General features: G+C 39.4%; 1 protein-coding gene across 1 annotated transcript in view; it reads right to left on the reverse strand.

The window, feature by feature from the left end:
• Positions 1–14,733, reverse strand: part of rims2a (regulating synaptic membrane exocytosis 2a) — a 1,139,701-nt gene that overhangs the window by 399,650 nt on the left and 725,318 nt on the right. Inside the window, exon 16 of the mRNA XM_063054936.1 lies at positions 8,115–8,268. Within this exon, the coding sequence (XP_062911006.1) occupies positions 8,115–8,268 (154 nt within the window). The remainder of the gene's footprint in view (positions 1–8,114; positions 8,269–14,733) is intronic.

Genomic DNA, 14,733 nt, shown 5'->3' on the forward strand with positions numbered 1-14,733 from the left:
AATGGAGGTAAATTGGTATGCATTTTGTGCAAGGAAGTCATCACCCATGCAATTGAAAAATTACTGTAAAATATTTAGTCTCATTTCCATATTTTCTGGAATGACCTGGTCATAATATTTCCTTCTGGAACAAAACATATAATACTTGAAAAAAAACATTGTGAGATCACATTTCTGGGCCCTTTTATTTTTTTATTCTTCTTCAGTCATCTTCACAAGCTGCAGAATTCTACCATTATTTTTAACTCACTGATGGCAAGTTGCATAATTTGGGGATTTTCCCTTTTCAGCTCATTTAGTGGTTGTAAAGAAGTATCAAACACAGTGGATCTCAGCCCTTGGACACAGCACTCAGCATTCTCCAAATTCAATTGATTATCTGGTTCGCTTATAAAAATATCCTGTGTCTTCCTTTCTACCCTCCTTTCTGAATCATTTCCCACATCTTCAGTTTACACTTCCCTACCTATTTTCTGTATTCATCACACACAGAGAATCCTGCTTTGTATTCGACAGTGATTTTGTTTATGTTGGCTGCCAAGTTTTTAAACCACAACTTTATTTTCCTCTTACTGACTAGTCTTAAGGACAAAAATTTGAAAACAGCAGATTGTGGTTAAAAATGAACGAAAGCCCAATGTTTATTGTGCAAGGATGTTTCTGTGCAGTACATTTATGTTTGCCTTGTCAAATTCAGACCCCCTTCAGCTTGCTGGTGCAACAACATTTTTGCAAAGAAGCTAACAGATTGTATTAGGGTAAGGAATTTCAAAAGGAGTGGAACTTTAAGTAGGATTTCAAACACTGTAAATGCCTTACCCAAACTCTACTGTTACACTTCTAACATGGGAACCGGTAATCATGGGAAAATCAGAGGTGGAGACGGTCAGTAACTTTAAATTCCTGGGTGTCACTATCTCAGAAGAACTGTCCTGGACCCATCATATAAATATAATTGTGAAGAATGCACAACAGCACCTCTATTTCCTCAGGAGTCTGCAGAGATTAGGCACGTCATCAAAAACATTGGCAAACTTCTATAGACCTGTGGTGGAAAGTGTGCTGACTGGCTGCATTATGGCCTGGAACGGGAGCACCAATGCCTTTGAGCAGAAAATCCTATGAAAGGAGGTGGATTTGGCCCAGTAAATCACGGGTAAAACCCTCCCAATCATTGAGCATATCTATATGTAACGTTGCTGTAGAAAAGCAGCATCCATCATCAAAGATCCTCACCACCCAGGCAGAGCTCTTTTCTCGCTGCTGCCATCAGGTAGAAGGTACAAGTGCTCCAGGACTCACACCACCAGGTGCAAGAACAGTTACTACCCCTCAACCATCAGGGTCTTGAACAAAAGGGGATAACTACACTCATTTAAGGACTCTGATATATTGTTATTTCATGCTCGTTATTTATTACTGTTTACTTATGATCTGCATTTGCATAGTTTGTTTACCGTCTACAGTTTATGGATCCTGTTTACAGTTACTGTTCTATAGATTTGCTAAGTATGCCTACAGAAAAAGAATCTCAGGGTTGTATGTGGTGACATGTATGTACTCTGATAATAATTTTTACTTTGAACTTTGAAGTTTTGAACTTTGAATTAAGAACGGACAAAAGTAATTCTTAGTTTCTTCCAAGGCCAGTTGAGAACAATGTGATATGTTTCTTTGGCCACATAAAGGACACCTGAAATGCTTGCCAGATGAGACCGCTAAACATGTGCTTCTGTGTGCAACCGAAATAAACCTGCAATAATTAGCCATGAGTAGCAATTCCAAAGTAAATTTTTCTGCCCAACAGAAGTGCAAGGTACTTATCCCAAAATAAACTGCATCCAGGGAAATACTTTACTAATAATCCCTTAAAAATTAAAAGCTCATGCTCTTTAGGATGCTTTAAATTTTAAATGCTTTTGTAATTACTATTAGAATGTACGTAATGAAAAGAGCAACATGGAAATACTTGGAATGGGCAAGGTCCATTGCATCCTTCCACAGACTGCATGTCTAAACTGCTCTAATGAGTTTCTCCTCCCACATATTTAATCTTCAAAAGTCCTTCCATAAATATGTCTTCATCTCTGAAAGTAACTGGACAAATCCAGAATATCAACTAATTTCCTTATTTGCTCTACACAATTCTGATAAGCAACTCTCTGCAAAAAAAGGCATGGATTACCATGCCTGAACGAACATTCAGTTATTTTAATTTATAAATGTTCACAGCCTTTTTTTAGTAAATGTGTATCCAATTAATATTTCAAAAAGCTTAATTACATGGGATCAGTTTTCTTTGCTGAGAATAATTCACAAATTTTCTGCTCCATTCACTTAAGCGATTTCTTAATGCCTTTGATGGAGCATGTTAAATCGAAACTTGTTTCCTCAGCTTTGTATTACTGAAGCTAAAGACTGGGCATTCATTTCTTGCTATCTTTATTAAGCCCTTGCCATTAGACCTTGCAATGGTATATCTATAAATTAAAATCTATACAAACATTTATTTATCAGTAAGCAAACAAATTCTGCAGAGCTACACCTGCTAAAGTGAATAACTCGGTCTCTTGGAGATTACTGCATCAATAGAACATGCTGAGAATTAAACCCAAGGGACCTGTTTACATTTGTATTCATCAAGTCATTTTGAAAGCTTAGATTTTTTTTCCAATAACCCATACCCAAATATATGGCAACAATTATTTTCTTAAATGTTGCTCCTATGGTACTATGTATTATTGCATGTAAATCTATTCCATACTTCTAATATTCACTTTTACCTTGAATGAAAATAATACACCTCCTAAAGCATGCTACTCAAAGAAGAAAAAGAAGAAGAATAGCCCTTAACTCGGCAGTGGATTTATCGGGGCACCGTCTTTTTGATGGTGTTTCTGTAGCAAGCTATTCTTGTTTTTACGAGGCCGAGTTGCTAGCTCGACGCTCAACGTGACTTGGGATTCGAACTCGGGAACCTTCGCTCCGGAGTCCGGTGCTGATATTATTGCGCCACCAAGCAGGACATGCTACTCAGAGAATTGAAAAAAAAAGTTCTAATTTCCACAATTCCACCATCCCAGTGTCAAAAATGATCCAAAGCCATCCAAAGTGACAACCAGTTAATGGAACAAAACTCATTTTGATTATCTGTCTTATATCCCTAAAACAAATATTTCTAAGTCTGCACTTTGGATTTCAGAGGCTCAGCTAGTGAAAACAGCACAGAGCTATATGACACTAGTAGCCATATAGCCGTAATATTTGAGCAACATTGTAAATATATTGTTTGATTAAGCATTCTTTGTTAATTTAAATAATTCCTTAAGGGTTAAATGTAAAAGTATGTGAATGGCATAGGTCATTATACCACCACGGCACGAGTGGCACCTTGCTTAAAGTAAAATCGAACCTAAACACACACATCTCCAGGCTCCGTGCATTTCTTTCAATTAGTTTTTTGGTTTTGGAGTTAAAAAACATAACAATAGCCGTTGAGATTTGCTTTCTTGTGAGAGTATTTGGCAGAGTTTGTGCCACAATAGGCTTAAACTTCTAATACTGCTTCTTCTGGATCACACCACTTACCAGAAAATGTCCTGTATTTACAGTTATATACATCATTAATTATATTGATAGATTGATAATTTATTTTCTCTCTGTAGGTAGAAGAACAGAACTGACATCTCTAATGCTGAAAATCTTTTCCTAAAATAGTTAAAAATTGTTACCAAACGTATATTCTATGAAAGAAATGATGCAAAGATCAAAGACCAATCCAAAGGATGGCAGGACATTCACATGAAACTCCCAAGTTTATAAAAATGAAGCTTAACAGAGTAAATTCAAAAATGATGTTTCACGTAGCTAAGGCATCCAAAACCCCCAGTGCCATTGTGTCACACGGAGGGGTTGGCCACAAAAGTACTGATTCTCCCAAAGGGTTATGACTATTTGAAATTTTCCAACCAAAAGGCTGAGCAGAGAAGTATATTAAAAAAAAGTCAATAGATATTAAGGAAGTCAAGGATATGGGACAAGTGCAAAAATATGACAGAGGTTACAGATCAGCATGATCTTAATGAATTGGAATATATAAATCTGGTTGACTAGTGTCCTTCCGACTTTTATTTTTATATTTGTGTACGTGACATTGGAATAACCTTCAGTACGTTTTCTATCAACCATTAAAAAACCCATTCTCAAACCCATCACAACAGTAAAGCTTCAAATGATGGCACACTCACTTATATATTGCACACAATACCACTAGCAGCAGGGGGAAGTCACACAGGTTGGGAACTAGAAGTTAGATGAGAAGGAAAGGTGATCTAATCTCTCTACATGCACAGGCAGAACATTCACTATCAACCATTCCCCAATGTGATAGCTAACACACCAACAAGTGTTTTTAGTCTCGCTGATTCATGCCAGTAATTTACCTGAATTTAATGAATGTGGCCCTGTATCTGGAAAATAAATATCAAAATGGGATACAAAATGAAAAAAAAACACAACATATCTTATCTATGTAATGGAAATAAACAATTACAATGCCACTTTTTCGGAACATACAATCAATGCTAATAAAACATACTAGCAGATAGGTTATTAGCATAAAGCAATTTATCTAGCTAATAGAGTAGCGTTAACACACAAATAAAGCCAGCAGAACTGTCACTATTGGCTAGACTTTTGTCTGACCTATCAACTAATCATTATAATGGTCACTGCAGCTTGTTTTATGCAGAAGTGGAAAAATGGGCTTTGTGTTTTGGGGACTGAGTGCCTTATCATAAGTTCAAGTAACGGTAATGCCAAATTCTGACTGTAGTCAAATAGTTCATTTGCACCATCCATCAGTTTTTTTTAACAATAATATTTACAGATTTCATCAACCTCATTGTAACTGAGCAGCTAAGCAACAATGCTTCCCTGTTCGTTTTAAGAACCAGATCATTAATCATGCTGCAATGCTCATCATAATGTTAATAGTAAACAAAATCTAACCTTGTTTTGCTGATGAATGTCTAATGCAAGGCTCAAAGCAGGATGCTTGACACACAATCGTTACAGCACAGGAGCCTATTCCGTCCGTTGAGTTTATAACAGCTCCAGATAAAAAGCAATCTAGCTCCACTTTCTCCATCCCTCTCCTCATAGTCCTGAAAACTCATTCCTTTCTGACACATATCCAGTTCACTTTTTGATACTACCATTAAATGTTCCTCCTCAAATTACCGTGGCAGTGCACACCAACTACTATGTAGAAGATAATTCCTCAAGTGTTTGGGTTTTTCTAACTGAGCCCACAAGTGTCTATTTCTTCATCAATGTGAACAGTTTTTCTCCATTTAGTTTATCTTTTATGATATTATGTACCTTCAACACATCTCATCTTAACTTTCACTGTTCATCCAGAGAGCACAAGTTCTCTACTCTACCTATGTAAAAAAAAGACAATGCTTTTTATCCATGTTCTTAAACTTACTTGCCTTCCATTTTTTTTAAGAAATTAGTACATAGAACATTAGAGGGCAGTACAGGACATTTAGTCCATGACCTTGTGCTGACCTCCTAACCTATTCTAAGATCAACATATCCCTTCCCTCCTACATAGTCCTCCAATTTCTATCCTCCATGTGCTCATCTAAGATTTCCTTAAATACCCACTAATGTATCTGCATCTACCACACCCGGCAGAGCATTCCATGCACCCACCACTGTCTGTGTAAAGAACTTACTCCTGACACCCACCTTATACTTTTCTTCAGTCACCTTAAAATTATGCCCCCTTCATATTAGCTACCCCTGTCCTGGGAGAAAATGTCTCTGGCTATCCACTCTATCTCTGCCTCTTATCATCTTGTACACCTCTATCAAGTCACTTCTCATCCCCTTCGCTTCAAAGAGAAAAGACTGAGCATGCTCTACCTATCTTCATAAGACATGCCCTCTAGTCTAGGCATCACCCTGGTATTTCTCCTCTGTACCCTCCCTAAAGCTTCTACATCTTTCCTATATTGAGTTGGCCAGAACTGAACACAATATTCCAAGTGTGGTCCAACCAGGGATTCATAGAGCTACAGCATTACCCCACAGCAAATTATCCATATACAATCCCAGAATCCTCTATCTTACACTGCACATTTCCATTCTTCCTACTAAAATGCAAGACGTTACATTTCATATAATTACATTTCATCTGCCATCTACAGTATTTACCTGCTCCACCAACCCATCAATATATCATTGGCCTTTTGATGTCCTTTATAATTCACTCTGCCTCCATATTATGCAGGAAATTATGAATACAAAGGTGGAAAGGCAATGGTCTCAGGACTGTGCTGGAACACCCCACAGTGCATTCCTTTCCAATGTGAGAAACAACCTCTCCTTACTATAACTGACTGAGGCAGACTCTGTTAATTCATGAGTCACAATCTTAATGGCAAGCCTATTATGCAACACCTTCTCAAATGTTTTCTCTAAATCCTTATGCGCCAAATTAGCCAGACTTCCTCAGTGACAGTACAATCTCATCAAGAAAGTCATTGTTAGTTGGACATGATTTGCCTTGAACTTCACCGTTATGAAAATAATCATTCATTTTATTCAACTTTCCTAATTCTACCATCAGTTAAAAAGGAGCAGAATGGATTAATTGTCCTTCAAAATACTGTATAGAATCAAGTCTCATTCACAGTATTTGGTTACGTTTGAGCTCATGCACAGTAATGAATGTGTCACAGCTGAGAAAGAGAGAGGATGAGGGTAAGGCAGAGAAACTGACTACTGAGATACACCAGGTCTGCTTTTAGCTAACAATTTCATGATTCACCAAAGAAATGCTACAATTAACTTAATTAACTAACTTTCCTTCATCTGTTAGCCCTCTTGGCTTCAACTGCAGTTTTTAATAGAAATGATCCTGTCAGGGTGAGTGTGTCAGTCCACAATTATGCGGCACTTATATTGCCTTAAGATTTTATCTGAATCACAGGAAATATGAGACCAGAAATTCAGATGTGTAGCATGGGCTTTTCTAAAGCTTTATGATGTAAATCTGGTACTTTCCACTGTAAAATGTGATTATAATGATTTCCTGGTCAAACTGTGTGCCAGCCTTGAAATTCCATTAGTTCATGCTTCGGAGCTTTGATTGGGAAAATAGTCCCCATGATTGTATGGTATCCCTATTCCTGGGAACTCTCAGAACTAGGTTCCCACACCATTGCTTTCTTTGCTGAAGTACAATTCAAAGGGAACTAATCAGATCTGGTCCCACCCACTCAAGAGAACTAACTCGTGATTATCCATTTTAATTTGTTTACATACCTGCTGTCCTCATTGTAGCACCATTGTAGTACCCATCACCTATCTCCATGTTCACGTCAGCCTATCCAATGCTTTGTTGAGGCCAAGCTTCTCCCTCAAGTCTAGTCAATACGCTGGTACAATTCCTTCAAGATTAAATTATCTAAACCCAAACCCAATTCTTTGATCCCTAATCAATAGATGATTCTCTCCTAGGTACCGATAATTTGGCCTCAAGCTCTTATTCTCCATAGCAGTTACAATACACCTCTGGGTTCTGTTGTCTCAGGACTTCAGTCCCCAAAAATCTCCTGGTCCCAGACTTCCTGTTATTGATCTTATTATGCTTTACAAAGATGTAGTTTCCTGAAGTAAGAGGGCAAGAGGTTTGCGTATAGCACCGTCGGCATCAGGACATGTGGGCTATTCCAGCTGTGGGTTTGCAACCAAAATAGTCAGTGCATCATGCAAAGCCTAGTTCCCTTGTCAAAGAATTCCAAGGTCATTATCCCTTTTCTAGTGATATCAGGTATACTTTTTCATTCTAAAACATGTGCAAAAGTGCTGCAAAAAATCTCGTTTTGCATATGGAGCCTATTCTTTGTCTCATTGAATAACCTACAGCTCATTGTTTGCCTTGTTTTTAAGAAATCTATTAGAGATTTCCATTGAGGATTTTTCTTGATCTACCTGTATTGCTGGATTCAACGTCTATGCTTTTATTAATGTCTCTAAAATGCTTCCAAAGTATTCCCACTGAAAAGCAGAAACAGAAAACCAACTATCTTTGAACGTACTTTGTAATCTCCTCGTGGGGCTTTCACCATGTGGGTGTCTGCGTGGTGTGTAGGGTGAAGGCTGTGGAAGGGGCATAGATGAAACATCATGGGTCTGGAGTTTGTACCAGTGCGCTTCATCATCCAGCAAAGCCGTTTCCAATTCTATGAGAATCTGAAATCAGGAACAGAAGAAAACTAATAGGATAGGATATTGACAACACAAAGAAAAGTCAAATTAATAGAAGTATTGAAAATGCTTAAAAATATTCTTGACCAAGTGACTAAAGATTAGCATATTCATTCATATTCTCTGAAAAAGACACTTGTTTGTTTTTTTTATAGTCAAGTAGACAATTTGTCAGCTGATCTCCTCTGATCACATTTTTACAATCTGATGTGAATATTAATTCGACAGATTTTTCTGAATTTGTATAGAGAGAGTCGTACATTTTTCATGAAGAATACAGTAAATAATTTGCTACAAAATAATACAGAAAATACTGATAACACTCAGCAAGGACAGTCAATGGAGAGGAAAACAGAATCGGTGTTTCAGATTAATGGTTTTCCATCAAATTTCTGATTTCTAGCAGCTGTGACGTTTTGTTTTCAAGGTTTGCTACAAAGTTCAGTCAATAGGTGACAACAGATTGAGAAGAAAATTGATGAACAAGAACCACATATTTAGAGTAAATGGATTGGGAAATGGAAATGATTCTGGCTTCTTCCCCCTTCCTTTCCAATCCTGGTGAAGGATCTTGGCCCAAAATGATGACTTTATTTCTGTCCATTGATACTGCTTGACCTGCTGAGTACCTCCAGTATTTCATATGTGTAAATGGATATTACTTTGATTAATGAAGAGGTTTATAAACGCTGTAGCTCAACCTACAGCTCCAAATCCACTTCTCTTCCTCATCAATTTGATAATTAGCTGGTTTGAACTTTGACATAGAAAGGTACATTCAGAATTTGCTGACATTGTATAAATAGGAATTTTGATCAGTAAAAACAAATTATAAGAAAATTCATGAAGACACGAGTTAGTGACAATGGCCAGTGACATGTGAATTGTGAGATTATATTTAATAAGAATGAAAAATACTGAAAAATTTGTACAAGAAGCTGGCCTGATGCAGTCAGATAATTTACCAACTCATTTAAAATTCTACGTGATCAAGCTAGTGGCAGAAAAGATTAAGAGATGGTTTAATAGAATTTTTTCAAGTTATTAACAGTTCATACCAATGCCTTCACAGCTAATTTCAGGCTTGTGTTTCAGCTCTAAGAAGAAATCAGCTTTAAATTCCCCCTTGTCATATGTAGGATATATTGAAACAAACACCGTAGTCTCATTAAATTGAAAGCAATGCTAATAATAGTTAAAACTAATGCACAGAGATGGCATTGATATAAGACCACGAGATTATGTTGCATTGAAATCACTGCAGAACATGATTCATGGGACACTGCCATAGAGTTTTATAATGGTGCTGAGAGGCATAAATTATATTTTGTCAGTACCTTCAGGACACTTCTACATTTTCCTATGAAACTGGGTCAGCTATTTCTCGTGTGTGCAAGGTATTCTCCCCAATGCATTCTTAACTAAGACACCAAGTTCTCACCACTGCTCTATCATGATTGTCTTTATAAATAATTTCACAAACTTACTCCACACTCAAGGATTTTTTTAAACTAAGCTTAACAAAAATGGTATTTCAGGGAGCCAATGTTACCAGCATACAGAACTTGTAAATAACAATATTAAACCCTTCCTCTGCCCTGACAAGATACTTTTACACATTCTCCTGTTCCACCTAGATTTGAGCCTCCAGAGAACAACAATGCCATCGTTCCACTTTATTTTATACTGCCATTTCATATTCAGAGAAACACTGTAATCTTCATAATAAAAATTTCAAGGTTTACCAAGCTTAAATGAGGAAACTAAGAATTTAGGAATATTCACAGGATTCAAGGCACTATGCAAGCTGATTGTTTTGGTTGACAGTGGTACAGGGATTCAAATTTCAAAGTAAATTTATTATCAAGGTATATATTCCATCTACAAACTTGAGATGCATCTTCTTGTAGGTACTCATAAAACAAAAAAAAACAATAGGATCCACGAAAGCCCCACACAATGAAGATTGACGAACATCCATTGTGCAAAAGGGGACAAATTGTGCAAATAATAACAAAGTAAACAATTAATACATAGAACATGAACTGCAGAGTCTACTAACTGCAGAGTCAATCAGCGCTAACGTCAGTGAAGCCAGTCCATGGCTGCAGGGAAACAACTACTCCCAAAACTGGCGTTATAGGACCCAAGGGTCCTGCACCTTCCCCCCAATAGTAGCAACGAGAAGAGAGAAAGATGGGACAAACGCAGGCAGATAGAATGGGCTCGGGTGAGGGATCTTGGCTTGCACAGAGTAGTAGGATGAACACCTGTTACAAATGTTCAGCCCAATTACATGTTCCCAAGATCCCTAAATCATCTCTAATAATGTTTCCTCCATCTTAATAGGTGCTCCCTTTTCCCCTTAACTTTCTCTCAAATTATTCTCCATCAGTGCTTAAATTCCTTGTACATTTCCTCTGATTAATATCTCCCATCTTCCCAACAAGAGAGCTGAATTCTGCTTTGTCCTTTATGGGGTTACATCACCAACAGTTCACAGCTATAATCTTGGACTAGTGGCTTTCCAAGCAGCCAGATGCCCGCTGTCGGTATGAAATAATGTAAAAAAAATGTTACATTCTGCACATGCTAGAAGAATACATGCAGGAAAGCATGAAGTTAATTATAAATTATCTGTTGTTCATGTAGTAGGGAATTAAGTTGAAAAGAAACAGATACAAAATTCTGGAGGGAAGGGCAATGTTACGGTAGTCATAAGGGAGTTCAAAATGCAGGTAAACTGAGAAAATCAGGTTGCAGCTGGATCCTAAGGGAGAGAATTTGTAGAATATCTACAAGATGGTTTTTTAGAACACCGTGTGGTTGAACTCACTAGGGGAAAGTCTATTTTGGATTGAGTGTTGTGTAATGAACCAAGTTTGATTGGGGATTAAGATAGATAAAGGAACCCTTAGGAAGTAGTGATAATGATATGATAGAATTCACTCTGCAGTTTGAGAGAGGAAGCTAAACGCAGATGAATCAGTATTACAGTAGAGTAAAAGGAATTATACTGTATAGGCATGAGAGAGGAGCTGGCCAAAGTTGATTGGAAGGCAACACTAGCAGGAACATCGGCAGAACAGCAATGGCAGGAGTTTCTGGGAGTAATTCAGAAGCTGCAGGATAGATACATCCCAAAGAAGGAGCATTCTAAAAGCATGATGATGTAACAGTGGCTGACAAGGGAAGTCAGAGACAACATGAAAACTAAAGAGATAGCAAATGATAGAGAAAAAATAGTGGGAAGTTAGTGGATTGGGAAACTTTCAAATACCAGCAGAAGGCAACTAAAAAGTTGTAAGTGGGGAAATGATGAAGTATGAATGTAAGCAAGCCAATAATATCAAAAAGAATACCAAAAGATGTTCAGATACAGATGTTCAGATAAGAGTAAAAGAGAGCTGCAAATTGATATCAGACCGCTGGAAAATGAAGCTAGAGATGTAGTAATGGGGGACAAGAAAATGGTGGATGAACTGAATAAGTATTTTGCAACAGTCTTCATTATGGAAGACACTACAGGTATGACGGAAGTTCAAGAGTTTCAGAGGGCAGAAGTGAGTGCAGTTACTATTACGAGGGAGAAGGTGCCTGGGAAGCTAAAAGGTCGGAAGGTAAATAAGTCGTATGGACGAAATGGACTGCACTCCAGAGTTTTGGAAGCGGTAGCTGAAGAGATGGTGGAGGAATTAGTAATGATCTTCTAAAAATCACTAGATTCTGGCATGGCACTCCACTCTTCAATTCTGGAGGCAGGCAGAAGGAAGAAATTACAGGCCAGTTAGCCTGACCACCGTGGTTAGGAAGACATTAGAGTCCATTATTGAGGACTCCATTATTGAGGTTTCGGGGTACTTGAAGGCACATGATAAAATAGGCCAAAGTCAGCATGGTTTCCTTAAGGGAAAACCTTGCTTGCCAAATCTGTCAGAATTCGTTGAGGAAATAACAAGCAGGATAGACAAAGAAGAATCAGTGGATGTTGTGTATTTGGATTTTCAGAAGGCCTTTGACAAGATGCTGTACATGAGCCTGCTTAACAAGATTAGAGCCCATGGTATTACAAGAAAGGTAGAAGCAAGATTAGCTGATTGGCAGGAGGCAAAGAGTGGGAATAAAGGGAGCCTTTTCTGGTTGGTTGCCGGTGACTAGTGGTGTTCTACAGTGGTCAGTGTTAGGTCCGCTTTTTCTTATGTTATATGTCAATGATTTGGATGAAGGAATTGATGAATTTAAGGCCAAATTTGCAGACGATATGAAGATAAGTGGATGGGCAGGTAGTGTTGAGGAAGCAGGGAGGCTTCAGAAGGACATAGACAGATTGGAGAATGGGCAAAGAATTTGCAGATGGAATATAGTGTAAGGAAGTTATAGTCATGCACTTTGGTAGAAGGAATAAAGATGTAGACTATTTTCTAAATGGAGAGAAAATTAAAAAATCTGAGGTACAAAGAGACTTGGGAGTCCTCATGTAGGATTCCCTAAAGGTTAACATGCAGTTTGTGTTGGTGGTGAGGAAGGGAAATGCAATGTTAGCATTCATTTCAAGAGAATATAAAAGCAAGAATGTAATGCTGAGGCTTTATGGGGCACTGGTGAGGCCTCACTTGGAGTATTGTGAGCAGTTTTGTGCCCCTCAGCTAAGAAAAGATGTGCTGACATTGGAGAGAGGTCAGAGTAGGTTAACGAGAATGATTCTGGGAATGAATGTCTGAGAAGCGATTGATGGCTCTAAGCCTATAAATCACTGGAATTTAGAAGAATGAGGGAGAGATCTCATTGAAGCAGATTGACTGTTGAAAGGCCTAGATAGGGTAGATAGAGAGAGGATGTTTCCTATAGTTGAGGAGTCTAGGACCTGAGAATAGAACCTCAGAATAGAGGGCCTGTTATGGTCCGGTCTGTGAAGACTGCATTCTGGATCATGGTCCGGTCCATCATTCCTTATTCCAGCTTTTCCGGTTTTCCCTTGTTCTGTTGGATGCTCCAATTGAGACACCTGATTCACATTTTGGGCTGGCTACATAAATAACTCCTTAGTTCAGCTTCATTTGCTGGACTGTCCCCTTCCCCTTCCCCTTCCCCTTCCCCTTCCCCTCCCCCTCCCCCTCCCCCTCCCTCCTCCCCTCCCCCCTCCCCCTCCCCCTCTCCCCTGCAACCTTGACTTGAAGACTCGCCTGCGCCCTCGCCTGTATCGCTGTTAAGTTCTACTGCCGGAGCAAGACCGGAGCCTTGCTGTGTCTAGATAAGGAACTGCCTATCGTTGTTTGGAACTGTCTCTTTGTCCATGCCTTCGCTAGGCAGGTCCGGCCACTTGCCATTATCTAGTGTTGGGAACAGCCTCTGTGTCCATGCCTTTGCTAGGTAGGTCTGGCCGTTTGCCACTACTCTGTGTTGAGAACAATCTCATCATGTTCATCTTTCTGTATATGAGTCCTGGCCCTACGTCCTGTTCCCAAGGAGGAGTCCTGGCTCTGTGTTCTGCGTTCCTGTCTCCCAAGGCCCTGTGTGTTGCGTTCCTGTCTCCTAAGGCCCTGTGTTCTGCGTTCCTGTCTCCTAAGGCCCTGTGTTCTGCGTTCCTGTCTCCCTCGACCAAGGCTCTTTGTTCCTGTCTCCCTCGACCAAGGCTCTGTGTTCCTGTCTCCCTCGACCAAGTCAAGGCTTCGTGTTCTCATCCTGTCCATGTGCCTCGCCCAGCCCAGGAGTACCATGCCCAGCCCAGTGCTGGGGTTCCCTCGTCCTATAAAGGAGTCTCAAGTCCAGTCCTGTTGCCACTCCTTGTCCTGTAACCACGTCTTGTCCTCACCTAGATCCGGGGTCCGAGCCCAAGTCAAGACCCAGGTTCTGGGTCCCTGTCCAGCCTCTGGCTTGGAGTCCAAGCCCGGGCTCCTACTTCCTAGTTCCTTGTCCTGGTTCCACTTGCCTAGCCAAAGTCCTAGCCCAAGTCTGTGTTCCTGTCACAGCTCCTTGTCTGCATCAAGTCACGTCCCTAACTCCAGTTTAGCCCTGTCCCTAGTACTTCAATGTCTGTGTCTTGCATTTGGGTCTGCCATTAATACCCTCATTATGACAGGGCCAGCCATTTAGAATGGAGATAAGAAGGAATTTCTTTAGCCAGAGAGTGGTTAATCTGTGGAATTCTTTGCCACAAGCGGCTGTGGAAACCAGATCATTAGGTGTATTTAGGGTTTGTGATTAGTCAAGGCGGGAAAGATTATAGGGAGAAGGCAAAAAATGGGGTTGAAAGAAAAAAATGCATCAGCCATGATGAAATGGTGGAGTAGACTTAATGGGCCGACTAGCCTAATTCTGCTCTTGTGTGTTATGGTCTTTGGGAACTGAGCAGGTCAGGCAGAATCTATGGAGAAGAATAAACTGTCAATGATTTGGGCCTAACCCTTCATCAGGCCTGGAACAGAAGGGTGAGAAGTCAGAACCAGAAGA

Source organism: Mobula hypostoma, chromosome 1 (assembly GCF_963921235.1).
Source record: "Mobula hypostoma chromosome 1, sMobHyp1.1, whole genome shotgun sequence".
Classification (NCBI taxonomy): domain Eukaryota; kingdom Metazoa; phylum Chordata; class Chondrichthyes; order Myliobatiformes; family Myliobatidae; genus Mobula; species Mobula hypostoma.